The sequence below is a fragment of the Balaenoptera physalus genome (assembly GCF_965194825.1).
Source record: "Balaenoptera physalus genome assembly, chromosome: X".
Classification (NCBI taxonomy): domain Eukaryota; kingdom Metazoa; phylum Chordata; class Mammalia; order Artiodactyla; family Balaenopteridae; genus Balaenoptera; species Balaenoptera physalus.
Window position 1 is genome coordinate 17,202,693 of NC_138903.1, and position 27,990 is coordinate 17,230,682.

General features: G+C 40.6%; 1 protein-coding gene across 5 annotated transcripts in view; it reads right to left on the reverse strand.

The window, feature by feature from the left end:
• MAP3K15 (mitogen-activated protein kinase kinase kinase 15) overlaps positions 1-27,990 on the reverse strand; it is a 148,224-nt gene that overhangs the window by 103,396 nt on the left and 16,838 nt on the right. For 3 of the 5 annotated variants that reach the window (XR_014258911.1, XM_082446935.1, XM_082446932.1), the window contains exons 2-3: positions 13,839-13,978; positions 11,561-11,584 (exon numbers count right to left, since the gene is read on the reverse strand). Coding sequence is in view for 4 of the 5 variants with exons in the window: in XM_082446935.1 (XP_082303061.1) it covers positions 11,561-11,584; positions 13,839-13,978 (164 nt within the window). In the remaining variant the exon portion in view is untranslated. Of the gene's footprint in view, positions 1-9,507; positions 11,132-11,560; positions 11,585-13,838; positions 13,979-27,990 lie in introns of those variants that run through there. The other 2 variants (XM_082446933.1, XM_082446934.1) reach the window with 2 other exon arrangements.

Consider the following 27,990-nt stretch of genomic DNA (forward strand, 5'->3'; position numbering starts at 1 on the left):
CTATAAGTACTTATTTTCATTTCTTCTCTCAGCTTTGTTAAAAGGTAATATTATACAGAGTAATAATTCTAATAAAAATACATACAAAGATTACAACTAGGGGCTTCCCTGGTGGCGCAGTGGTTAAGAATCTGCCTGCCAATGCAGGGGACACGGGTTCGAGCCCTGGTCTGGGAAGATCCCACATGCCACGGAGCAACTAAGCCCGTGAGCCACAACTACTGAGCCTGCGCATCTGGAGCCTGTGCTCCGCAACGGGAGAGGCTGCGACAGTGAGAGGCCCGCGCACCGTGATGAAGAGTGGCCCCCACTCGCCGCCACTGGAGAAAGCCCTTGCACAGAAACGAAGACCCAACACAGCCAAAAATAAATAAATAAATTAATTAATTAAAAAAAAAAAAGATTACAACTAAATAAACCTGAGTATCCATAAGAGGTAGGTAAGTTGAAGGTGCAGGAATCCAACCTATTTGGATAGAATTGTTACAGGTTTTAAAACTATTTCCAAAACAGATATTTCTACTGAAATCTTGACAGTCTTCCTTTAGCAAACCTATTCTACCCAAATAGCACAAAAGTTAACTTTGCCCCAGTCCTGCTCTAATCCTCAATAATGAGGTGTGAAAAAATAAGATTTTGACAAATATATGCTCTGTGCTGTCACAGGTTATGGCTCAAGTGGGCGGAGCAGCAGTGGTGGAGGCTGGTGAAAGCCTGCCCACAGCTGGAGCGGATCTGATCCTCTGAGCAAACATTTAGCCTCAGTTTGAGAAAATAAGGAGAAAGAAAGGGAACACATGAACTCTGAAGACAACTGAACAAGTTTAATGAACAGGACTGAGGAGACAGCAGGCATCTGGAGCCTTGGGAAAGTAAAAATACTTCCTTTGAGAAAATCCTTCATAAAGTGTATATAGAAGTTTAAGAAATTTTACAGAAAGAAATTGGGGCTCATGACTACATTTTAAAAAGCAATTCATAAACTTCCAAATGAAAGCACAGGCTCTTGAGTGCAGTACTTTTGTTCTTACAAAGAATAGGCCCAAACATCTTCAAATGATGGAACACATTCAGTCTTTTGTTGGTGGGGGAGACCCAAAATTAAAAAGAAAAACATTGATTAGCATAACACATGTTCAATAGCAAACCATGCTTGGATATTTGTAATTGTTACATTTATAAATGGAAACTTCTCAAGAATCCAGCTCATTAAAACAAATTAAACAAAGGCAGCTTAGTTTCCTACATAAAGGGGCATTAGAACCAGTATGCTAGGCACATAACTATGTAAACCCTTATTCTAAACATTCTTCAAGTATTTCCAAAAGGATGATTCTGATACAGTAAGTGAAGTCAGAGAGCAGAGTAAAAGCCACTGGTCTCTGACACTATGAGGGTAGGGAGTGGAGGAATCTGTCCTCTGAAGTTTTTAGCTCTAAACTTAGCAACTGAGATTTCCCAAACTACTACCATCTACAAATATCACCACAATGAACAGTTCATCCCATAGCATCACTAGGTTAAATAATAGGTATCTTTAAAAGAGCTCTCATTACAAAAGTGTGGTTATAAAAATGCCATAATTTTTAACGCCTGCCTAATATACCAACTGGTGAATACATATAATGTACTTCATCATTCTCTTATTATTTAACTTTGTTTTGAAATTTCTTACTATACACTGAGATGAACACCTTTGCATATGGCATCTTTACACTGTGGTCTTTTCCTAAGAATAGCTTCCCAGGAGTGAGATTACTAGAGCAAGTTTAAGGTTCTTGATATGTGTGGCCAAGTTGCTGTCAAAAAGGATGGAGCAATTTATACTCCCACTGGTAGTGTACGAAGGCACTTCAATTTCATCACTGTCTCAGGAGAGCTGGGTAGTGGGGTTTTTTTTTTCACATTTGCTAAGTTAGGTAAAAAAGAAATAACTTATGATTATTGAAATAGGAAGTCAGTATCATCTCAGCTCAAGCATAGCAAGATAGTGGAGAATTTGTATAGCCAAAGATTGAATCCCAACTCTGCTCCATACTAGATGATGACCTCGGAAAATGTACTTATCCACTTAAACCTCAGTTTTCTCATGTTTAAAATGAAGACAATAATACTGTCAATTTCTTTAAGTGATAGAGGCTTAAAGACAGTCATGGCACACAGTGGACATCCAATAAAAGTATTAGCTATGTTAGATAGTTCTAGACCAGACCAGACTGGGAATTCTGAACCCAGAGCCCATTAATTCTTGGGGGTCTGTGAGCTTGAATGAGAAAACAAAATTCCACCTCTGTCATCATTTGCCTTTAATTGAAATGCAACAGAGCCTTCGATCAGGAATGTAGGTAACCCATTCTTGTTTTAGCAGGACATGGGACTTTGTCACTAATAGAAATCACAGAATTTTTCATGTCATATTACAGTTCCTGCAGAGGTCTCAAAATAACTTTTATACTTATCACTACTCCAAGATTATGACAGTTTTTAGACTTGCTGCTTCATTTTATTATTTGAGACATTAGTAAAGGAGGACATAGATTACAATATACAACTTTAAAAATATTTTTGATAACTATATTTCAGTATAAATATAGTCATACTGAAATATAGTTGGTCTCCTTTGTAATCCTTTGTATTTATTTAAGCACTTTAAGATACATTCTGAGAAGGGGTCCATAGGCTCCTCCAGACTGACAAAGGAGTCCCAGGCCCCCAAAATGTAAGAAACCCTGCTCTGGACTCCAAGCAGATGTTTCATATAGAACAGCCTACCTGCAGCCCTAAGACATCAGAGATTCTTCAGTGGGCTTCATATATGAACATTTCCATGATAATAGTGTGAGTCTCATCCATAAACAACTGTCTGGATTCTCCAGGACAGCCCAGGAGAGCAGAGCATGTTGGGGTCTCAACCTAATTGCCCATCAGGTTCAACCATGGCCACTAACCAAGAACACCTGGGACGCACCGCCCAGCAGGCTCCTCTGCAGGCGCCCTGTGCAGGAAGGCCAGCGGCCCAGGAAGGCCAGCACAGAAACACAAGTGAAGGGGCCTCATTACACCAGCACTTAGTTTTGTTTATGGCTAGCAGCAGCTCACATAGTTGGTTAAAAACAGCACAAGTTTTATAAATTAATTCTTTGGAGCAAATAAAGTGTGTAAGAATTTATCCCAACCAACTCATGATGAGACTTTCAGCTTGACCTTCCACGGAACATTTTAAAAGTAATGATACAAACATTTAATCAGTCAACAAATGGCCTACTCAAAAGAAGGGGGAAAAATCTAAGGCAGATGGAAGGTGGTTTAATACTACCCATGAGAGAAGCTGATTTCTGAGCACTTATGGAAGAATGCATATCTTGATTGCTGGCAGATTCAAGCTTTGGAGCTTATATCTTGTAATACAAATGGGCTGCAAATCCTTAGTGAAAACTAGAATTTAAACAGCATAGAAAATTGTTCCCAAGAAAATTTAGGGAGCAAATGCACAAACCTAAGACAATTCAAAAATTATTTAACATAACCATGTCTGACAAAGTCAATTTATTAAGGAAGAAAATCTAGGTCAGGTACCATTCTAAAAAAAAATGATTACAAGGTACAATTCTTTGTCTAGTCAGTTAAAGGAGAATTTTTAAAAATCAGCATGCATGCACATCAGGGAAATGCATTTTTTTAAAGATCAATGCAAATAGCATTCTACATTGCTATCTTTCTATATTGGCCTGGTCATAAGAGGAACAAATGCATATACAGAAGCTGAGTAACAATTTCAACTGGATAATCAGACTACTGTGCCACTGAAAGGTGAATGAAGATATCCCTGCTGGAAACATGCCATGTAGCACCAACTGAGCTATTCCAAGAGTCCATCTGCTTTGTTCAAATAACAGAATGGCTATCATAAAGTCAGAGAATTATTTCAGAGCTGGCACAAATCACAGTAATCACCTTATTAATAATCATCTCATTTTATAAGGGAGGAAACCGATTCCCAGCAAGGTTAGCCAACTGGCCCACAGATGACCACAGAGCCAGGCAAATCTCATGTCCTCCCCCTCCCTTCCTAGACTTCTTGTCACTAACCGTCAATCCAGCTTAATTCTGAAATATCCTTAAATAGACACGGACATGACATACAAAACAAAATGCCCAACACCAACAGATGAGTGAATGGTGAAGTTTATGGTATGTGAATTACATCTTAAAGAAAATAAACGGGTATCATGGGACACTAAAGACTTATTCAGTTGGTAGGCAGAATTAAATATTTATATCTCAGTTCTGACATTGGCCCTGTGAAATGTGACATCACTCCTGTGATATTCAAGAGGTACAGAGAAAAGTTTTATGGTTCACACCTCCAGAGTACTCCAATTTATTTACTTATTTATTCAGAGTACTCCAATTTAAAAGAGAACACAGACCACAGGCATGAAGGGGAAAAAAAGACAAAAAAGACTTGAACAGAGAATTTAAGAAGAGGTAGAAATAAAAAATAGCTATACAAATGAAATAAATATTCAAAGGGCAGACATTTTTACATAAATCACATTCAATGTGTAAAATAAAATTCTCCCTCTCCATCTACTATGAGAGCTAGCTTTCTTGTTTGAAATTGAGTCTTAATTAATAAAAGTGGTAGAAATTCTGATTCTGAATTCAGAAAACCCAAAGGATATGGAAAGTAGAAAAGAAATTTAATTGCCTTTTTACCAAAGTGTCCCTAAGCAATCTACATCATCCTCGGTAATTTTGGATCCCAAGCCAAAGCAAACTGAAGAACTGAGGAAGGCAAGAGGGAAGGACCAGGAGAAATTCTGTTATTCTAAACTTGAGGCCTCAGTGTGCTTGTAAGCCAGGTAAAAGACTTCCAGTATTGTAGACAATACTCCCAATACTGCCAATGTCTGTTTCTCAAAGAATTTCCACTTTACTGGGATCATAGAGATAACTATTTTGATGGGAACAATGAGCTTCTTTTAAGTCTCATTGGCTTTCCAGAGGAAAAAAATAATTACCTAGTCCAGAGGTCAAGAACCAGATTAGTTTTTTAATAACGTGTCTTTTAGTAACATGATCCTAGCTTGGAAATTTAACTCTGCTTTTAAAAAAACATCTCTGATCTCTGGCTTTAGGACATGACAAATGAAAAGTAAGGTCTAGTTTACTTTGAACAATTTCTTCTACAAGTATTGAGTGGAAAACCTCATCTTCTGCTAGTAATTTTCCTGGGGGACAAGGAAGGTTTATGTCCCCATGCTTCCTCTCTGGTGAGGCTACGCATAGCTTCCAAATAATTTCCCACCAATTCAAAGGAAAAAATTATTTCTGTGCATCTCAGCTTTTGAGGTACATGCTTAGTCTTGGGGTATATGTGATTTACATATTTCTCAAGTAAAATGATTATAAGGTGGTGGACACTCAGGCGTACACCCACATCCCCCCTTCAAGGAAGGACGTGCTGCCCCAGCTACCAGGAGCATTGTAGCTCTCACCCCTGCTGTCAGCCCATTCTGGAACTGCCTCAGCTGCAGAGAGCACTTCACTCAATGTCACTCTCCTTCCAGTGAGGGATGGATACAGGAGAATAAAGGCCTGGCCATCCCATCCCAACTCAGAACTACTCCAAAAGGTCATTCCAGCTCAGAGCTCCCCAGGGGGAATCGGCCAAGGCTGCCACTGAGCCTCCATCCCAGTTGGATTTCTCTCTCTTCCCAGTCCTGCTTCCTGCCCTCCTCTCCCTCAGAGGTGATCCCAAGGGCACTCCTCAATAAATCTGTTCACTAAACTCAGTCTCAGAGTCTACTTCCTGGGGGGAATCAACCTGCAAAATATAACGTAACTTTGAAAGTATGGTTATATTTACAAAGGAAATTAAAACAAACAAAGAATACCTGTGGACTATGTACAATAATAACAAACTACCGGGAAGTTCCAAGGTTTAATAGATAAAGTAGTCTCTTGGGGTTGGCTACATTTTCACTCTTGTTTTCATAAAGGCTATATTTTCACTCTTGTTTTTGATTGTTCATCATATAAATATGTCTTCTGAAGGGATAAAATGCTGAAAGGGTCTATCTTTGTTATCTCTAAAGCAGTAGAAGATAGTCTAAGAATGAAAATGTATGAAAATAATATATGAAAAGAAGTCATTTTTATGGATCTCTGATCAAAAACTGAATTATATTTTAACTCAAATACTGAATTATGAAGCAAAATATGACGTGTTAAAGATTTCTGTGAAAGGTATTTCTTTTTAAAGTTTTTAAAAAAATACTTATTAATTTATTTATTTTGGTTGTGCTGGGTCTTAGTTGTGGCAGGTGGGCTCCTTAGTTGCAACACATGGACTCCTTAGTTGCGGCATGTGAACTCTTAGTTGCAGCATGCATGTGGGATCTAGTTCCCTGACCAGGGATCGAACCTGGGCCCCCTGAATGGGCAGCGTGGAATCTTAACCACTGTGCCACGAGGGAAGTCCCGAAAGGTATTTTTTAAAAACAAATCTTGAAAAGGAAATTAAGAAAACAATTTCATTTACAAGAATATCCAAAAGAATAAAATATGCAGGAATAAATTTAACAGAGAAGGTAAAAGACTTGTACACAGAAAGCTATAAAACATTGCTGAAAGAAATTAAAGGGGACCTAAATAAGTGGAAAGACACCCTGTGTTTTTGGATTGGAAGACTTAATATTGTTAAGTCTTAAAGTGATAAACAGATACAACGCAATCCCTATCAAAATTCCAATGGCCTTTTTTGTAGAAATGGAAAAGTTGATTCTCAAATTCATATGGAACTGCAAGTGGCCCCAAATGGCCAAAACTGTGTTGAAAAAGAAGAACAAAGTTGGGGGAATCAGATTTCCTGATTTCAAAACGTACTATAAAGGTACAGTAGTCAAAACAGCGTGGTACTGGAATAAAGGTAAACATACAAGTCAATGGAATAGAATTTCAAGTCCAGAAGCAAACCCTTACATTTATGATCAGTTGGTTCTGACAAAGGTGCCAAGAAAATTCAATGGGGAAGGAATAGTCTTTTTAAGAAATGGTGCTGGGACATCTGGATAGCCACATGCAAAAGAAAGAAGCTGGACCCCTACCTCACACCAGACACACAAATTACCTCAAAATGGGTCAGAGAAATAAATGTAAGAGCCAAAACTATAAAACTTTAAAAGGAAACATAGGAGTAAATTCTTCGTGACCTTGGGTTAGGCTAAGAGTTCTTAGATACCAACACCAAAAGCATGAGCCATAAAAGAAGTAATTGATAAAGTCTCTGATAAGAGCCTTGCTTCCAGAATATACAAAGAACTCTACAGCTCCATAATAAGACTAAAAAATCCAACTAAAAATAAGCAAAAGACTTGAATAGACATTTCACCAAAAAAAGACTATGAACGGCTAATAAGCACATGAGAAGATGCTCAACATCATTACCCACTAGGGAAATACAAAACGACAATAGGATACCACTCCATACTCACTAAAATGGATATAATAAAAAGACAGACAATACCAAGTATTGATGAGGATGTGAAGCCAGACCTCTCATTGCTGATGGAAATGTAAAATGGTACAGCCACCTTGAACATTATTTTGATAGTTTCTTACAAAGTCAATCATATATTTACTATATGATCCAGCAATTGCATTCCTAGGTATCTACACAAGAGGAATGAAGACATATTTCCAACACAAAGACTTGTACTTGAATGTTTATAGCAACATTATGAATAATAACCAAAAAGTGGAGACAATCCAAATGTCCATCAACTGGGGAATATATAAATACAACGTGGAATATGCATACACTAGAATACTTTTCAGCAATAAAAAAGAACTACTGATACTTGCTACATCATGGGTGAACCTCACAAACATCATGCTAAGTGAAAGAAACTAGATGCAAAAGACCACATTATTGTATCCTTCCATTTCTATGAAAAGTCCTGAAAAGGTAAATCTATAACACATAAAGCAAATTAGTGGTTGCTTGGGGCTGGGATGGGAACAGGCATTGTCTGGAAACAAGTATATTTTGGGGTGATGGAAATGCTCTAAAACTGGGTTGTAGTAATGGCTGCACAACTCTTAAAAATCACTGAATTGTGTGTACACAGGTGCATTTTATGGTATGTCAATTATACCTAAATAAAGAGTTTAAAAAAAAAAAACACGAGACTATGAGCATCAGCTGAAAAAAAAGGTGAGCACAAAAGGTGATACTGTGTTTCCGAAGAACAGAAGAGCCCAGAAGGGCTGCAGGTCTGGTCCAGCCCGAAGCCTAGAGATTGGCTTCCCATCCTTTACATCCCTGCAAAGCAACTTCTCCTAGAAATGGAAGCAAATGTAGCCATCTGTGATGGCTAATTTTGTGTGTCAACTTGACTGGCCACAGGGTGCCCAGATTAAACATTATTTCTGGGCGTGTCTGTGAGGGTGTCTCTGAATGAGATCAGCATCTGGGTCAGCGGACTCAGTCAAGTAGACTGCCCTCCCCACTGTCGGGGGGCATCATCCAATCCACCGAGGCCTGACCAGGACAAAAGGCAGAGGAAGCAGGAATTTGCCCTCTTTTTCCTGCCTAACTGCTTGAGCTGGGACACCTCATCTCATCTTCTCTCATCTACACCATCGGCTCCCCTGGATCTCAGGCCTTTGGACTTAAACCGAATTACACCACTGGCTTTCCTGGGTCTGCAGCCTGCGGATGGTAGACTGTTGGGCTTCTCAGCCTCCATAATTACATGAGGTAATTCCTCATAATAAATATCTCTATCTCCCTCTTTCTGTATCTCCAATTGGTTCTGTTTCTCTAGAGCAGGGGTCCCCAACCCCTGGGCCGCGGACCGGTACCAGGCCATGGCCTGTTAGGAACCAGGCAGCACGGCAGGAGGTGAGCGGCAGGCAGGCAAGTGAAGCTTCGTCTGCCCCTCCCCATCGCTCCCCATCGCTCGCATTACCGCCTGAACCATTCCCCCCCTGCCCCCGCCCCCGTCTGTGGAAAAATTGTCTTCCACGAAACCGGTCCCTGGTGCCAAAAAGGTTGGGGACCGCTGCTCTGTAGAACCCTGGCTAATACACTATCCCTCTACCAAATGAAGCCGAGTTCCATACATCATCAGGCACGATTCTAGAAACATAAAATACTCCCTGAAGACAGAGATCTCAAAGCATCTTGGTTTCCATATATTCATAAATCACTTCAAGCACCCAGCTGCATGTTCAGTGTGTGGCATTTAATCTGTACCTGACTCACAGGACTTTATAATTCACCAGCTACAACTATGTTGTAGCTCTCTTTTTTAAAGCTATCCAATTATCACAGACCCACAATTTCATCAGATTCTCTCTCAAAACCTCTGGTGTTACACGATCCATACCCCTGCTTCCAAGCAGCATTACCTCCATCCATGTGGAGGGGACAAGTGAACAAACTCTTCTTAAAAGTCAGCTGATTTACTTTGACATTCTATTTCAACGTTTAATCACCATTACTTGTGAGATGTCCATTCTGCTGACCCCAACCTTTTTTCAGTTTGCCCTACTTCCATGACATCTGGAGTAGAAGTAACCGCTTCCCTGCTTCCTGAAAAGGGATAACATTTGAAAATGACCATGAACAATACCTCCTGAGGTTTGCTTCCCTTCAACTTTTCCTCTTAGGTGCTATTTTCAACCCTTCCAGTCACCTCTGCTCCTTTATTTTGTTCTCCTGAATGATCTAAATTTTCACACCCCATCAAGCATGACAACCAGTCCTGGGCACAGAATTCTAAAGTAATGCCAAATACAGCAGAGATATTCATTGCCAAATCGTTTAGAATAAGTTTGTTCCTAAAAAACAAACAAAACAAACAAAAGCCTAGGGAGAATGATGCTGCGGTAGAATTACCAAGAATGTGAAGGAATTCCTGGGTGTTTAGACAAGGGAGAACATACCAGAAGGGAGGGTATGTAGTAGAATGGTAACAGAATGACACTAAGTCTCCCGGAGAACAGGATTTCTAGACTCCGACACAACTAACAGTCAGGATGTAAAAATAAAGAGTTTTCTTCCTTGCACCTTTCCTGAATGTAATTCTTGTTTTAGGGAATAACTGTTTCCTAGACATTCCTTGTATTAAACCCAAGTTACGTCTTTTCACTTGTACAACAAATATGGAAGACGGACAATGAGTGCTGGAAGTTATCTATGAACGAAACGACAGAGTTCAACCTTTTCATTTTACTGACGAGGGCACTGAGGATTGGGGTGGCGGATGGAATGACTGCCCAAAGTTACTATGAGACAGAGCTGGGAATACACCCTGTGCCTCCCAGCCTCAGGCCCAATCCCCTTTGACTGGATTCCTGTCTCCAAGAAGGAGGTAGTTTAAGAAATCAAGATCTAGAAAGAACAGGAAAGAGCCATAAGTGGGCAGTATTAGCATGTAAATGGGACAAAATGAAGCGACAAATCTTCCCATTTCTTTTCCCAAGAAAACCACCTTGATGCCTTATTTTCAGGTCAGCTTATTAAACCCACACTCCAGTGGTAATGACATAAACTGTACTTGTTTTGTTTCTAGAATTTCATCCCCGGGCTTGGAGGAGGAGAGTCAAGGCTTCCACCTCCGGCAGGGAGCTCTGCCTGGGTCCTGGGGAAGCCTGGGCCCCGCGGCTGCAGGGTGGGGCCTTCTGTGGAGGGGGGACGTCACGCCAAGCTCCCGCTCCCCTGCGGAGGGCGCCTTCGGGAGACCTCTACCTCCTGGGCCCTTTTCTCCCTCTCCCTCTGGGAACTCCAACTGGACTAGGAAAAGAGGCAAGAGGCCCTGCCCTTCTAGAAGGGTCAGTGGCTGAGGGCCAAAGGAGAAGGAAGAAAGAACTGTCCTTAGTCTAGGTCACAATTTCTCGGAGGATGGGCAGTTTTTTGGGGGGGGGCATTCAAAGGTACAGGATAACCGTGGCACTATTTCCAAGGACATGATCTTATTTGAATGTTTTTAGGGTGGGGGAGGGTTTCATGATACAAGTCAAACCAACACGGTGTTATCACTATGTCACTGCAGGAACTTTTAAGTCAAATCAGGAGACTCTAGCACATAAATGGAAAGAAGTGGAATTCCATCCCGCTTCTTTTCAGCTTGTGGCAGGGAACTTTGGGCTAGGCTCCCACCTTAACTCCAGTATAAGTTCATGTCTCTGTTGTGAGGGAAACTTTGGTGGGAAGTATGGAGGTACTGGCTCCAGCAGAAAGAATCCTGGTGGTCCACAGGAACACCGACCCAGCTCAGAAGACAGCCGGGTGGTTCCAGGCTCAAAGTCCTAGTGTGTAACGAAGAACAAGTACACCTGCCTGACCTTGCCCTCTGCCCTGCACCCTGGGCAGCTGAGTGGGGCTGATCCAGCTGGCAGCTTGAGGGGTAGGGGGTTCTAGGTGTCCCCCTTAGAAACACAACCAACAGGTACAATTAGACATCACTTGGCTATCTGTGGGATTTTCAGGCAAGCATTTTATATGTTTACATTCACAAAGTTAAAAATCTGAAAATACAATACTTACTGTGTTTTTTTGAGTTACTATATCCTGAAAAGAAAAGATAGGATCAATATAGCTTTTTTCCAAAACAGTTAATTTCCATAAGCACTAGTAAGCACTTTGTCCCCATGCCATCATCTGGCACCCATTTTAGAGCAAGAGTTAATCATCTGAAACCTCCCCCATAAAAAGCTTCAAAAAGAATGGGCCCCTAAGAAATGTAAAATTCATGTTCTAAGGAAAATTTATCATGATTGGTTAGCTTTGGAATTCCTGGGGGACATATATGGTTATAAGGATTTTCCCATAGCAATGGCAATGCTTCTGTCCAAAGATATTTTGAGATTCAAGTTCAGGGCTCTGAATGCCCTGCACCTCGCCTTCTCAGTGACAGCAATGAAGCGCATGGGCAGCCCATGGTAACCTCGGGCCTGGAACCATTTCTTGAGTCATCAGTGTGAAGGCTGCAGGCCACCCCCCGCCCAAGTCAGCCTTTCTACAGAAGGGGTGTTGCTGATAGGATTCCTGACACCTCACTATAGGTATTATATTTATATATATTCACTGTAGGAATTTTCAAACTCAAACTCAATGACAGCAATTTTAGTCGGTTAACTTAGCATAATGGTTATGCAGCCCTTGACTGTATCATTTATGCGCTGCAAGCCATTTGCTGAAAAAAGAAAACATAATTAAACAGCTGTCCCCGTAAAATGTGCTTTACGTATTCTGAGATTTCTATTTTCTGACAAGTGCAGATCGCTTCTTCTGGCGTCAGATATAACTGAGTACCCATTTCTGTTTTAGGAAGTATTTTTCCGTATCATTAAAAATTAAAACTTATCTAGGTCATGGGACTTTCCAGAGGAGTTCACTAACGCACAAATGAGGAAAAAAATTTATTGAATTGGGAAAAAATACATTCTAGTTTCATGTTTCTCATCAAAATACAGCTGAATAATCTACCCTTTCACATTTTCTAATTCTAAATATTTCTAGGCATAACCACTTTAGTGAATATCAGTAAAAGAAAAAAAAATCTAAATATCTAAAGTAATTTAGATTGGTTTATAGCCCTTTGGGAAACTATTTTACAATGTAAAGTATAATAGCAAAACAGTTTCTTCTTCCACTGTCACATGAATGACTCTTAAAATACAGTACTGTGCTAGGACGAGAGAGGACACACCTATGTAAGGTGTATGTGATATATTAACACATACAGGTTACACATCTGAGATAGGTAGTATTTCTACCAGGAAATAATGCCAAATTGTTACAGAACCCAGAAACATCTGGTTAATATTAGACCTTAAGAAACACAAACAAAAATGTCCAATTTGCCATCACAAAACTGTGTCATTTATATACTAGTGATTTTTAATGCTAAGGTAGCTAAACATTTAGAAATGACGTCCATGAAAGCTAACTCTGAACCACTGGTTCTCACCTCTGGCTGCACATTTGGGAGGTTAAAAAAAATCCCCTAGAGACTGTGACATAATTGATCTTGGTGTGGCCTGGGTACTGGGATATTTACAAACCCCCCAAATGATTCTAAAGTGCAGTCAAGGTTGAGTAACACTGCTGTAAACAAACTAATCTTTTATTCCTGAAATGATTTAACATAGACCAGGATTTCCTGACTAATGTTAAGATATTAAGCAACATTAATATTAGCTAAATTTTGTAATAACTCACATCCGACCTTCACATTTTACAAACAGGAGCATTTTTAAAAGTACAGTTATCCAAAAAAGCTTGTATCAAATTTGCAAAAATACATTTAAAAATTCTCAATAATTACTGAGCTGTGTATGAACACACAAGTTTTCAGTTTTGCTTGGCTTTAAACTGGGGAGAAAAAAATGACAGATTAAATACTGATTACATCTGTGCTAAACGTTTCTACCCATTTTGGTAACTGTTAAACATCTTCCTATTATTATCCAAGTTGAGATTTTTTTTTTTTAATGTGCAGGTTTGGATCAAATTGCCCAATAGAGGATTCAAAGTGCTGTGTTTGCTTCAACAGAAACTAACAGGAGTTTTTGCCTTCACTTCCCCAATGAGCTTAGAAATATTCAAGTTGCCTGCAAACGCACATCTCTAGCACATACGCTCACAGAAGCCAGGAAGTCACCTGCGTGAGCTAGAACCTGGGGTGGGAAGGAAGGAACTGCACAAGCAAATGTTTATTGTTTTTCTCCAACCTCCTCTGCTACGTGTACATTTCAACTGAACACACAATACTGCTTTCCCAAAACAAAGTATTCAGGAGAAGGTGAACAATACTCTTTACCTTCAATGAAAGAGCAGTGTCAGCATCGGTGTCGTGGTACAGGATCACATTATTGGCCATGTCAAAGCTTTCACGGACTCCAAGATGGTAGAAGAGGGAAGGTTGTCTGGAGACATCGCTCATGTCCACCACGGCAACATCTGAGATGAACAAGGAGGGGACAAGGTCGGGGGAGAGAGAGGTGATCGACTTAATCTGCTTTCTGATGATTGCCAACGGGGAGCTGCTGCAATTTGTATTTCTACCATCAGCCTTTTAGGTAAAGCAGAAGTAAGGAATGATCTGACTAAAATTACCCCCATGAACTGTGGAAGAAAAGCAACAGGAATAAAAACTAAAAACCAAAAAACCCTTCCTTCTTCAAAGTGCTGAGAACATAGTCTCACTTAAAAATTGCTGGTGGATTTATTTTAAATGTTATTTTTATTAGGAAATTTATCATATCCAAAGAATATATTTAGCTTATATATAAAGCATTAAGTATAACGAAATGAAAAACCATGCACGCACCATGCAGCCCAAGACACAAAGCGTTATCTGTACAGTCAGAGCTCCATATGCCTCCCCCTAATCACAGCTCTCCCTCCTGCCCAGAGAACGCCTCCATCCTGATCTCTGCATTTATCAGTTCCCTGCATATATCTGTAGATGCATCTTATATATTATTATAATTATGAATTCCTAAACAGTATATTGTTTAGTTTTGTATGTCTTTGAACTTTATATAAATAGTATCATACTGTATATATTCTTTGACTTGCTGGTTTTTGGTGTGAAACAACCAACTTGTATGTCTAGCTCTAAGTTCATGCATTTTCACTTCAGCACACATGATTTCTTCTTTTCCTATTTCAAACTGTTGTAATGAACATTCCCACACCATGCTCCTGGTTCATATGTCACCATCAACTGGATGGCACAGATCACATGCCCCTGGAGTTGTGTCCTAGAGAGACTTTAACCAAAACAGAGGGGCAACACAGAGCATCAATAAAGAACAAACTTAATTTGCCTAGTAGCATTGAACACCATTTCAAATCTAGTCATTTTCAAGAGAGTATCAGAGCTCCAAGTTTGACTGGACTTTCTCCACGATGTACAGCAGAAATTTGGGGAAATAGTGCCCAAACTTATGCTTGTGCTGCTGTGACTCACAGGAAGTCACTGAAAATCCCAATGAAACAGAACAGAGGCAAGGTGAACAGGGACGTGAAGAAACAAAAAGGCAGAGAGAGATGCTGCATCAGCACCAGGCACAACTGGGAGACCTGAGACCGAGCCTTGGTAAGTCCTGGGTGGGCCTTTTTATTCCCTAATTTATGGGTTGCCTGCTCTATGCCAGGCACTGTGCTTGGTGCCAGGGATAGAAGTATGAACAAGGCGTAATCCCTTTCCTCAAAACCATGTTTAATACAATGGAGGCGACGGGAAGGGAGCAGTGGTTAGAATCAGTGTAAGGAAGGCTAAGATGAGAAGAACAGTGACAGAGGCACCCCTGGGGGGCACCGAACCCACACGCAGGTGGAGGGCAGTCAGGGAAGGCTGAAAGCATGTGAGCTGTCTGGAGCCTGAGGGTCCATATGAGGCAGGAAAACTGGGGAGAAGATGAGCGGATGGAAAGGGAGGGAAAAAGCATTGTAGGAAGAGAAGGCAGCAAGTACAAGCCAGAGGTCAGGGGGGTGTACATGTTGGGGCCACTGCAAATCATTTCACAGGACCAGAACACCTAAGAAGATGAACCTGGAAGGGTTAGTAGGTGCCAGACAGGTGAAGGGGTCTGAAGGCCATGTTAAGAGGGCTGGACACTAGCTTGAGACAATGGGAAACCTATGGTAGGGTGTGGGGTTTTTTTTACTTTTCATTATGGAAAATTACAAATATATATGTAAAAGTAAACAGAATAGTATAATGGAACCCCTGTAGCCCCCCACTTCCCTCAGCAATTATCAGCTCAGCCGGACTTGTTTCATCTCTACTGCCGCCCATACCACCCCTTCCATATTATTTTGAAACAAATCCCAGGTGTCATATAATTTCATCTCCAAATACTTCAGTATGTTTCATTAAAAGAACTCAAAGAAAAAAAAAACAACAAATAACCATAGCATGAATGTCTCATCATTATTTTTAAAAAAATAATCATGAAGGGCTTAAACAGGAGACTATCATATCCAAATTTACCCTTCAAAGGTTACTGCTCAAGAAAGGACAAATGTATATGCTGAGGAAACACTTTTTACAACCCAGCCTGGTTAATTTATCTCAAATGGATAACTGTTCCCCAAAGACATCTGCTCAGAGTCAAAAACCACACTGCAGCTGAATAAATTAGACATTCTGCCCATATGAGTTTTCCCTGGACTCTAGTACCTTCTCAGATTAAAAAGAATGTGTTTCCTACTAATGTTATTAGGAAGTGGCAACACAAATGCTAATTCCAAGGCCGTGGGGACTTCTATAATTAGTGAACAAAGGACAGGAAGCAAATGGAGGAAGACAAAGGAGAGTGGTGGGAAGGGGCAGAGCAGGGATGAAGGATGGCAGCCCCCAGTCATGCAGACCATTTTCACAGGAAACCTGCAACTTGGTGGAGTAGCTTGTAGCCAAGTAGATTAAATGTTAATCTGGTGACATGAGTTCCTGCTCTCCTCTGCCCTCTCAATGTTCTGTACTGAGACCTGTACACTGGCCTCACCACATCCACTAAGGAGCCCCTCCGTGGCTTCACCAAGGGTTGGGATGGAGATTTTTCTTGGTGCCTCATTAAAACAGGACAGATTGAAGCAAGATGGCTACTGAGTGACTCAGGGGGGAAATGCTGGACACATGATGGATTCCAGCCCTGAGCAGGACAGCACGGGACTTCATCACGCTACCTCAGAAAGGAAATCCTATTCAAAAGGCATGGTTGAGCAAAGCTTTTACACAGTGAACTGCTAAGGAAAAAAGGGCAGAAACAAAGACATGTTTGCTGGAAAATGGGCAAGATAGTTTCACGTCATCTTAATTAATCTTTGCAACAACACTCTGAGTACTCCCCAGTCCCGGGAGCGCGCAAGGGCCGCTGTGCCTGCACACCCATATCAGGGGGATAATGGCCAGCACACGCTGAGGAAAGAGGCAGCAAGCATCCAAACTAAAAACAGCCACTCAATTCCAGAAAAGAGGGTGGAATAGACGGACTTGAGCTCATCTTCTCTCACAAAAACACCACAACCACAACTAACTGCTGAACAACCATTGACAAAAAAGACTGGAAGCTACCAAAAAAGATTTTTTACATTCAAAGACAAAAAAGAAGCCACAATGAGATGGTAGGAAGGGCACTTTCAGAACATAATCAAATCCCATACCCACCAGATGGACAACCCACAAACTGGAAAATAATTATGTCGCAGAGGTCCTCCCATAAGAGTGAGAGTCCTGAGCCTCTGAGTGAGGTCTCAGAGACCTCTGGGACAGCATTAAATGCACCAACATTTGCAACATAGGTGTCCCAGAAGGACTAGAGAGAGAGAAAGGGCCTGAGAAAATATTTGAAGAGATTACAGCCAAAAACTTCCCTAACATGAGAAAGAAAACATTCAACTTAAGTCCAGGAAGCGCAGAGAGTCCCATACAAGATAAACCCAAGGAGGAACACACCAAGACACATATTAATCAAATGGACAAAAATTAAAGACAAAGAAAAAATATTAAAAGCAAGAAGGGAAAAGTGACAAGTAACATACAAGGGAATCCCCATAAGGGTATCAGCTGATTTTTCAGCAGAAACTCTGCAAGCCAGAAGGGAGTGGCACAATATATTTAAAGTGATGAAAGGGAAAAACCTACAACCAAGAATATTCTACCCAGCAAGGCTCTCATTCAGATTCAACGGAGAAATCAAAAGTTTTACAGACAAGCAAAAGCTAAGAGAATTCAGCACCACGAAACCAGCTTTACAACAAATCCTAAAGGAAATTCTGTAGGTGGAAAAGAGAAGGCCAAAACGAGAATCAAGAAAATTACAAATGGGAAAGCTCACCAATAAAGGCAAACATAAAGTAAAGGTAGGAAATCATCCACACACAAATATGATATCAAAACCAGCAATCATGAGAAGAAGAGAGTACAAATGCAGGATACTGGAAATGCACTTGAAATTAAGAGACCAGCAACTTAAAACAATCTTGTATATATACAGACTGCTATATCAAAACCTCATGGGAGGGACTTCCCTGGTGGTCCAGTTGGTAAGACTCTGCACTCCCAATGCAGGGGGCCAGGCCTCGATCCCTGGTCAGGGAACTAGATCCCGCAGGCATGATGCAACGAAGAGTCTGCATGCTGCAACTAAAGACCCTGCATGCCACAACAAAGATCCCGCGTGCTGCAAATAAGACCTGGTGCAGCCTAAATAAATAAATAAATAATAAATAAATAAATATTTAAAAAATAAACCTCGTGGGAACCACAAACCAAAAATCTACAATAGATACACATACAAAAAAGAAAAAGCAATCTAAACACAACACTAAAGACAGACATCAAATCACAAGAGAACAAAAGACGAAGGGAAGAAAAAAAGACCTTGAAAAACAAATCCAAAACAATGAACAAAATGGCAATAAGAACATTCCTATTGATAATTACCTTAACTGTAAATGGATTAAATGCTCCAACCAAAAGACACAGACTGGCTGAATGGATACAAAAACAAGACCCATATATATGCTGCCTACAAGAGATCCACTTCAGATCTAGGGACGCATACAGACTGAAACTGAGGGGACAGAAAAAGGTATTCCATGCAAATGGAAATCAAAAGAAAGCTGGAGTAGCAATATTCATATCAGACAAAATAGACTTTAAAATAAAGAATGCTACAACAGACAAAGAAGGACACTAAACAATGATCAAGGGATCAATCCAAGAAGATAACAATTGTAAATATATATGCACCCAACACAGGAGTACCTCAATATGTAAGGCAAATGCTAACAGCCATAAAGGAGAAATCAACAGTAACACAATAGTGGGGGACTTTAACACCTCACTTTCATCAATGGACAGATCATCCAGACAAAAAATCAATAAGGAAACACAGGCCTTAAATGATACGTTAGACCAGGTGGATTTAATTGATATTTATAGAGCATTCCATCCAAAAGCAGCAGAATACACTTTCTTCTCAAGTACACATGGAATATTCTCCAGGATAGATCACATGCTGGGCCACAAATCAAGCCTCAGTAAATTTAAGGAAATAGAAATCATATCAAGCATCTTTTCCGAGCACAATGCTTTGAAATTAGAAATCAATTACAGGACAAAAAGTGTAAAAATACAACACATGGAGGCTAAACAATATGCCACTAAACAACCAATGGATCACTGAACAAATCAAAGAGGAATTCGAAAAATACCTAGAGACAAATGACAACGAGAACACAACAGTCCAAAACCTATGGGATGCAGCAAAAGCAGTTCTAAGAGAGAAGTTTACAGCAATACAAGCCTACTTTAGGAAACAAGAAAAATCTCAAATAAACGACCTAACCTTACACATAAAGCAACTAAAGAAAGAAGAACAAACAAAACCCAAAGTTAGTAGAAGGAAAGAAATCATAAAGATCAGAGCAAAAATAAATGAAATAGAGATGAAGAAAACAACAGAAAAGATCAATGAAACTAAAATCTGGTTCTTTGAGAAGATAAACAAAATTGACAAACCTTTAGCCAGACTCCTCAAGAAAAAAAGAGAACTCAAATCAATAAAATTAGAAATGAAAAAGGAGAAGTTACAACTGACACCACAGAAATACAAAGGATCATAAGAGACTACTACAAACAACTATATGCCAATAAAATGGATAACCTAGAAGAAACTGACAAATTCCTAGAAAGATACAACCTTCCAAGACTGAACCAGGAAGAAATAGAAAATATGAACAGACCAATCACAAGTACTGAAATTTAAACAGTGATCTAAAAGCTTCCAAAAGGGACTTCCCTGGTGGTCCAGTGGTAAAGAATCCTCCTTCCAATCCAGGGCATGGGGATTTGATTCCTGGTCGGGGAACTAAGATCCCACATGCCGCAGGGCAACTAAGCCTGGGCACCACAACTACTGAGCTCGCGCACCTCAACAAGACAGCCCACGTGCTGCAAACAACAAGAGCCCAAGCGCCCTGCAGCCCACATGCTGCAACTAGAGAGAGAAAACCTGCACTCCACAACTAGAGAGAAGCCCGCACGCCACAATGAAGAGCACATGCCACAACGAAAGATCCCGTATGCCTCAACTAAGACCCGACACAGCCAAAAATAATAATAATAATAAAGAAAATTAAAAATAAATAAATAAAAGCTTCCAACAAACAAAAGTCCAAGACCAGATGGCATCACAGGTGAATTCTATCAAACATTTAGAGAAGAGTTAACAGCTATCCCTCTGAAATGCTTCCAAAACATTGCAGAGAAAGAACTCTGCTCATTCTATGAGGCAACCATCACCTGGATACCAAAACCAGACAAAGATACCACAAGAAAAAAAAATTACAGGCCAATATCACTGATGAACAGAGATGCAGAAATACTCAACAAAATACTACCAAACCGAATCCAACAATACATTAAAAGGATCATATACTATGACCAAGTGGGATTAATCCCAGGGATGCAAGGATTCCTCAATATCCTCAAATCCATCAGTGTGATACACCACATTAACAAACTGAAGAATATACAGCTTCAAGATGGCAGAAGAGTAAGACGTGGAGAGCACCTTCCTCTCCACAAATACATCAGAAATACATCTACGTGTGGAACAACTCCTACAGAACGCATACTGAACACTGGCAGAAGACCTCAGACCTCCCAAAAGGCAAGAAACTCCCCCATGTACCTGGGTAGGGTAGAAGAAAAAGGAAAAAACAGAGACTAAAGAATAGGGACGGGACCTGCACCAGTGGGAGGGAGCTGTGAAGGAGGAAAGGTTTCCACACACTAGGAAGGCCCTTCGTGGGCAGAGACTGCAGGTGGCGGAGGGGGGGAGCTGCAGAGCCACGGAGGAGAGCGCAGCCACAGGGGTGCGGAGGGCAAAGAGGAGAGATTCCCGCACAGAGGATCGGTGCCGACCAGCACTCACCAGCCCGAGAGGCTTGTCTGCTCACCCGCTGGGGCGGGTAGGGGCGGGGAGCTGAGGCTCGGGCTTTGGAGGTCGGATCCCAGGGAGAGGACTGGGGTTGGCGGCGTGAACACAGCCTGAAGGGGGCTAGTGCGCCACGGCTAGCCGGGAGGGAGTCCGGGAAAAAGTCTGCAGCTGCTGAAGAGGCAAGAGACTTTTTCTTGCCTCTTTGTTTCCTGGTGCGCGAGGAGAGGGGATTAAGAGTGCCGCTTAAAGGAGCTCCAGAGACGGGCACGAGCCGTGGCGATCAGCGCGGACCCCAGAGACGGGCATGAGATGCTAAGGCTGCTGCTGCCGCCACCAAGAAGCCTGTGTGCAAGCACAGGACACTATCCACACCTCCCCTCCCGGGAGCCGGTGCAGCCCACCACGGCCAGGGTCCCGTGATCCAGGGACAACTTCCCCGGGAGAACGCACGGCGTGCCTCAGGCTGGTGCAAAGTCACGCTGGCCTCTGCTGCTGCAGGCTCACCCTGCATCCGTGCCACTCCCCCACCCCCGGCCTGAGTGAGCCAGAGCCCCCGAAGCAGCTGCTCCTTTAACCCCGTCCTGTCTGAGTGAAGAACAGATGCCCTCAGGCGACCTACACGCAGAGGCGGGGCCACATCCAAAGCTGAACCCCCGGAGCTGTGCGAACAAAGGAGAGAAAGGGAAATCTCTCCCAGCAGCCTCAGGAGCAGTGGATTAAATCTCCACAATCAACTTGATGTACCCTGCATCTGTGGAATACCTGAATAGACAACAAATCATCCCAAATTGAGGAGGTGGACTTTGGGAGCAACGATATATATATTTTTTCCCTTTTTCTCTTTTTGTGAGTGTGTATATGTATGCTTCTGTGTGTGATTTTTGTCGCTATAGCTTTGCTTTTACAATTTGTCCTAGGGTTCTGTCTGTCCGGTTTTTTTTGTTTGTTTGTTTTTTAGTATAGTTTTTAGCACTTGTTATCATTGGTGGATTTGTTTTTTGGTTTGGTTGCTCTGTTCTTTCTTTCTTTTTTTTTATTACTTAAAAAATCTTTTTTTACTAATTATTTTTTATTTTAATAACTTTATTTTATTTTATTTTACTTTTTCTTCTTCCTTCTTTCTTTTTTTCTCCCTTTTATTCTGAGCCGTGTGGAGGACAGGCTCTTGGTGCTCCAGCAAGGCGTCAAGGGCTGTGCCTCTGAGGTGGGAGAGCCAAGTTCAGGACACTGGTCCACAAGAGACCTCCCAGCTCCACGTAATATCAAATGGCAAAAACCTCCCAGAGATCTCCATCTCAACGCCAAGACCCAGCTCCACTCAACGACCAGGAACCCACAGTGCTGGACACCCTATGCCAAACAACTAGCAAGACAGGAACACAATCCCATCCATTAGCAGAGAGGCTGCCTAAAATCATAATAAGGCCACACACACCCCAAAACACACCACCAGACATGGATCTGCCCACCAGAAAGACAAGATCCAGCCTCATCCACCAGAACACAGGCACTAGTCCCCTCCACCAGGAAGCCTACACAACCCACTGAACCAACCTTAGCCACTGGGGACAGACACCAAAAACAACGGGAACTACGAACCTGCAGCCTGCGAAAAGGAGACCCCAAACACAGTGAGTGAAGCAAAATGAGAAGACAGAGAAACACACAGCAGATGAAGGAGCAAGGCAAAAACCCTCCAGACCTAACAAATGAAGAGGAAATAGGCAGTCTACCTGAAAACGAATTCCAAATAATGAGAGTAAAGATGATCCAAAATCTTGGAAATAGAATGGAGAAAATACAAGAAACGTTTAACAAGGACCTAGAAGAACTAAAGAGCAAACAAACAATGATGAACAACACAATAAATGAATTTAAAGATTCTCTAAAAGGGATCAATAGCAGAATAACTGAGGCAGAAGAACGGATAAGTGACCTGGAAGATAAAAGAGTGGAAATAACTACTGCAGAGCAGAAGAAAGAAAAAAGAATGAAAAGAACTGAGGACAGTCTCAGAGACCTCTGGGACAACATTAAATGCACCAACATTCGAATTATAGGGGTCCCAGAAGAAGAAGAGAAAAAGAAAGGGACTGAGAAAATATTTGAAGAGATTGTACTTGAAAACCTCCCTAATACGGGAAAGGAAATAGTTAATCAAGTCCAGGAAGCACAGAGAGTCCCATACAGGATAAATCCAAGGAGAAACACGCCAAGACACATATTAATCAAACTATCAAAAATTAAATACAAAGAAAAAATATTAAAAGCAGCAAGGGAAAAACAACAAATAACAGGCAAGGGAATCCCCACAAGGTTAACAGCTGATCTTTGAGCAGAAACTCTGCAAGCCAGAAGGGAGTGGCAGGACATATTTAAACTGATGAAGGAGAAAAACCTAAAACTAAGATTACTCTACCTAGCAAGGATCTCATTCAGATATGAAGGAGAAATTAAAATCTTTACAGACAAGCGAAAGTTTAGAGACTTCAGCACCACCAAACCAGCTTTACAACAAATGCTAAAGGAACTTCTCTAGGCAGGAAACACAAGAGAAGGAAAAGACCTACAATAACAAACCCAAAACAATTAAGAAAATGGTAATAGGAACATACATGTCAACAATTACCTTAAATGTAAATGGATTAAATGCTCCCACCAAAAGACATAGATTGGCTGAATGGATACAAAAAGAAGACCCATATATATGCTGTCTACAAGAGACCCACTTTAGACCTAGGGACACATACAGACTGAAAGTGAGGGGATGGAAAAAGATATTCCATGCAAATGGAAATCAAAAGCAAGCTGGAGTAGCAATTCTCATAACAGACAAAATAGACTTTAAAACAAAGACTATTACAAGAGACAAAGAAGGACACTACATAATGATCAAGGGATCAATCCAAGAAGAAGATATAACAATTGTAAATATTGATGCACCCAACATAGGAGCACCTCAATACATAAGGCAAATGCTAACAGCCATAAAAGGGGAAATTGACAGTAACACAGTAATAGTAGGGGACTTTAACACCCCACTTTCCCCAATGGACAGATTACCCAAAATGGAAATAAATAAGGAAACACAAGCTTTAAATGATACATTAAACAAGATGGACTTAATTGAAATTTATAGGACATTCCATCCAAACACAACAGAATACACATTCTTCTCAAGTGCTCATGGAACATTCTCCAGGAGAGTTCAAATCTTGGGTCATAAATCAAGCCTTGGTAAATTTAAGAAAATTGAAATTGTATCAAGTATCTTTTCCGACCACAATGTTATGAGACTAGATATCAATTACAGGAAAAAATCTGTAAAAAATACACACACATGGAGGCTAAACTATACACTACTTAATAACCAAGTGATCACTGAAGAAATCAAAAGAGGAAATCAAAAAATACCTAGAAACAAATGACAATGAAAACACGACGACCCAAAACCTATGGGATGCAGCAAAAGCAGTTCTAAGAGGGAAGTTTATAGCAATACAATCCTACCTTAAGAAACCGGAAACATATCAAATAAACAACCTAACCTTGCACCTAAAGCAATTAGAGAAAGAAGAGCAAAAAAACCCGAAAGTTAGCAGAAGGAAAGAAATCATAAAGATCAGATCAGAAATAAAAGAAAAAGAAATGAAGGAAACAATAGCAAAAATCAATGAAACTAAAAGCTGGTTCTTCGAGAAGATAAACAAAATTGATAAACCATTAGCCAGACTCAGCAAGAGAAAAAGGGAGAAGCCTCAAATCAATAGAATTAGAAATGAAAAAGGAGAAGTAACCACTGACACCGCAGAAATACAAAGGATCATGAGAGATTACTACAAGAAACTCTATGCCAATAAAATGGACAACCTGGAAGAAATGGACAGATTCTTAGAAATGCACAACTTACCAAGACTGAACCAGGAAGAAATAGAAAATACGAACAGACCAATCACAAGCACTGAAATTGAAACTGTGATTAAAAATCTTCCAACACACAAAAGCCCAGGACCAGATGGCTTCACAGGCGAATTCTATCAAACATTTAGAGAAGAGCTAACACCTATCCTTCTCAAACTCTTCCAAAATATTGCAGAGGGAGGAACACTCCCAAACTCATTCTACGAGGCCACCATCACCCTGATACCAAAACCAGACAAAGATGTCACAAAGAAAGAAAACTACAGGCCAATATCACTGATGAACATAGATGCAAAAATCCTCAACAAAATACTAGCAAACAGTATCCAACAGCACATTAAAAGGATTATACACCATGATCAAGTGGGGTTTATTCCAGGAATGCAAGGATTCTTCAATATACGCAAATCAATCAATGTGATACACCATATTAACAAATTGAAGGAGAAAAACCATATGATCATCTCAATAGATGCAGAGAAAGCTTTCGACAAAATTCAACACCCATTTATGATAAAAGCCCTGCAGAAAGTAGGCATAGAGGGAACTTTCCTCAACATAATAAAGACCATATATGACAAACCCACAGCCAACATCGTCCTCAATGGTGAAACACTGAAACCATTTCCACTAAGATCAGGAACAAGACAAGGTTGCCCACTCTCACCACTATTATTCAACATAGTTTTGGAAGTGTTAGCCACAGCAATCAGAGAAGAAAAAGAAATAAAAGGAATCCAAATCGGAAAACAAGAAGTAAAGCTGTCACTGTTTGCAGATGACATGATACTATACATAGAGAATCCTAAAGAGGCTACCAGAAAACTCCTAGAGCTAATCAATGAATTTGGTAAAGTAGCAGGACACAAAATTAATGCACAGAAATCTCTTGCATTCCTATATACTAATGATGAAAAATCTGAAAGTGAAATTAAGAAAACACTCCCGTTTACCATTGCAGCAAAAAGAATAAAATATCTAGGAATAAACCTACCTAAGGAGACAAAAGACCTGTATGCAGAAAATTATAAGACACTGATGAAAGAAATTAAAGATGATACAAATAGATGGAGAGATATACCATGTTCTTGGATTGGAAGAATCAACATTGTGAAAATGACTCTACTACCCAAAGCAATCTACAGATTCAATGCAATCCCTATGAAACTACCACTGGCATTTTTCACAGAACTAGAACAAAAAATTTCACAATTTGTATGGAGACACAAAAGACCCCGAATAGCCAAAGCAATCTTGAGAACGAAAAATGGAGCTGGAGGAATCAGGCTCCCTGACTTCAAACTATATTACAAAGCTACAGTAATCAAGACAGTTTGGTACTGGCACAAAAACAGAAATATAGATCAATGGAACAGGATAGAAAGCCCAGAGATAAACCCATGCACATATGGTCAACTAATGTATGACAAAGGAGGGAGGAACATACAATGGAGAAAAGGGAGTCTCTTCAATAAGTGGTGATGGGAAAACTGGACAGCTACATGTAAAAGAATGAAATTAGAACATTCTCTAACACCATACACAAAAATAAACAAAATGGATCGAAGACCTAAATGTAAGCTGGACACAATAAAATTCTTAGAGGAAAACAGAGGCAGAACACTCTTTGACATAAATCTCAGCAATATGTTTTTTGATTCACCTCCTAGAGTACTGAAAATAAAAACAAAATAAACAAATGGGACCGAATTAAACTTAAAGGCTTCTGTACAGCAAAGGAAACCATATTCAAAATGAAAAGACAACCCACAGAATGGGAGAAAATATCTGCAAACGAAGTGACCGACAAGGGATTAATGTCCACAATATACAAATAGCTCATGCAGCTCTATGTCAAAAAAAACCAAAAACCAAAAAACCAATCAAAAAATGGGCAGAAGATCTAAATAGACACTTCTCCAAAGAAGATATACAGATGGCCACAAACCACATGAAAAGATGCTAAACATCACTAATTTTCAGAGAAATGCAAATCAAAACTACAGTGAGATATATCACCTCACACTGGTCACAGCTGCCATCATCAAAAAGTCTACAAACAATAAATGCTGGAGAGGGTGTGGAGAAAAGGGAACCCTGCTACACTGTTGGTGGGAATGTAAATTGGTGCAGCCACTATGGGGAACAGTATGGAGGTTCCTTAAAAAACTAAAAATAGAACTACCATATGATCCAGCAATCCCACTCCTGGGCATATATCCAGAGAAGACCATAATTTGAAAAGATACATGCACCCCATTGTTCACTGCAGCACTATTTACAATAGTCAAGACATGGAAGCAACCTAAATGTCCACTGACAGACGAATGGATAAAGAAGATGTGGTAGTGGACTCCCCTGGTGGCACAGTGGTTAAGAATCCATCTGCCAATGCAGGGGACACGGGTTCGAGCCTTGGTCCTGGAAGATCCCACATGCCGCGGAGCAACTAAGCCCGTGCACCACAACTACTGAGCCTGCACTCTAGAGCCTGTGTGCCACAACTACTGAAGCCCTCGCGCCTAGAGTTCGTGCTCCACAACAAGAGAAGCCACCACAATGAGAAGCCCGCACACCTCAACAAAGAGTAGCCCCTGCTTGTCGCAACTAGAGAAAGCCCTTGCACAGCAACGAAGACCCAATGCAGCCAAAAATTTTAAAAAAAGAGATGTGGTACATATATACAATGGAATATTACTGAGCCATGAAAAATAACGAAATAATGCCATTTGCAGCAACATGGATGGACCGAGAGATCATCATACTAAGTGAAGAAAGCGAAAGGCAAATAGCATATGGTATCACTCATAAGGGGAATCTAATTTTTAAAAATGATACACATGAACTTTTTTATAAAACAGAAACAGACTCACAGATCTTGAAATCAAACTTACGGTTACAAAAGGGGAAACATGGGGGAAATGATAAATTAAGAGATTGGGATTAACATATACACACTACTATATCTATAAAATAGATAACCAACAAGGACCTACTGTATAGCACAGGAAACTCTACTCAATATTCTGTGATAACTGATGTGAGAAAAGAATCTAAAAAAGAATTGATATATGTATATGTATAACTGAATCA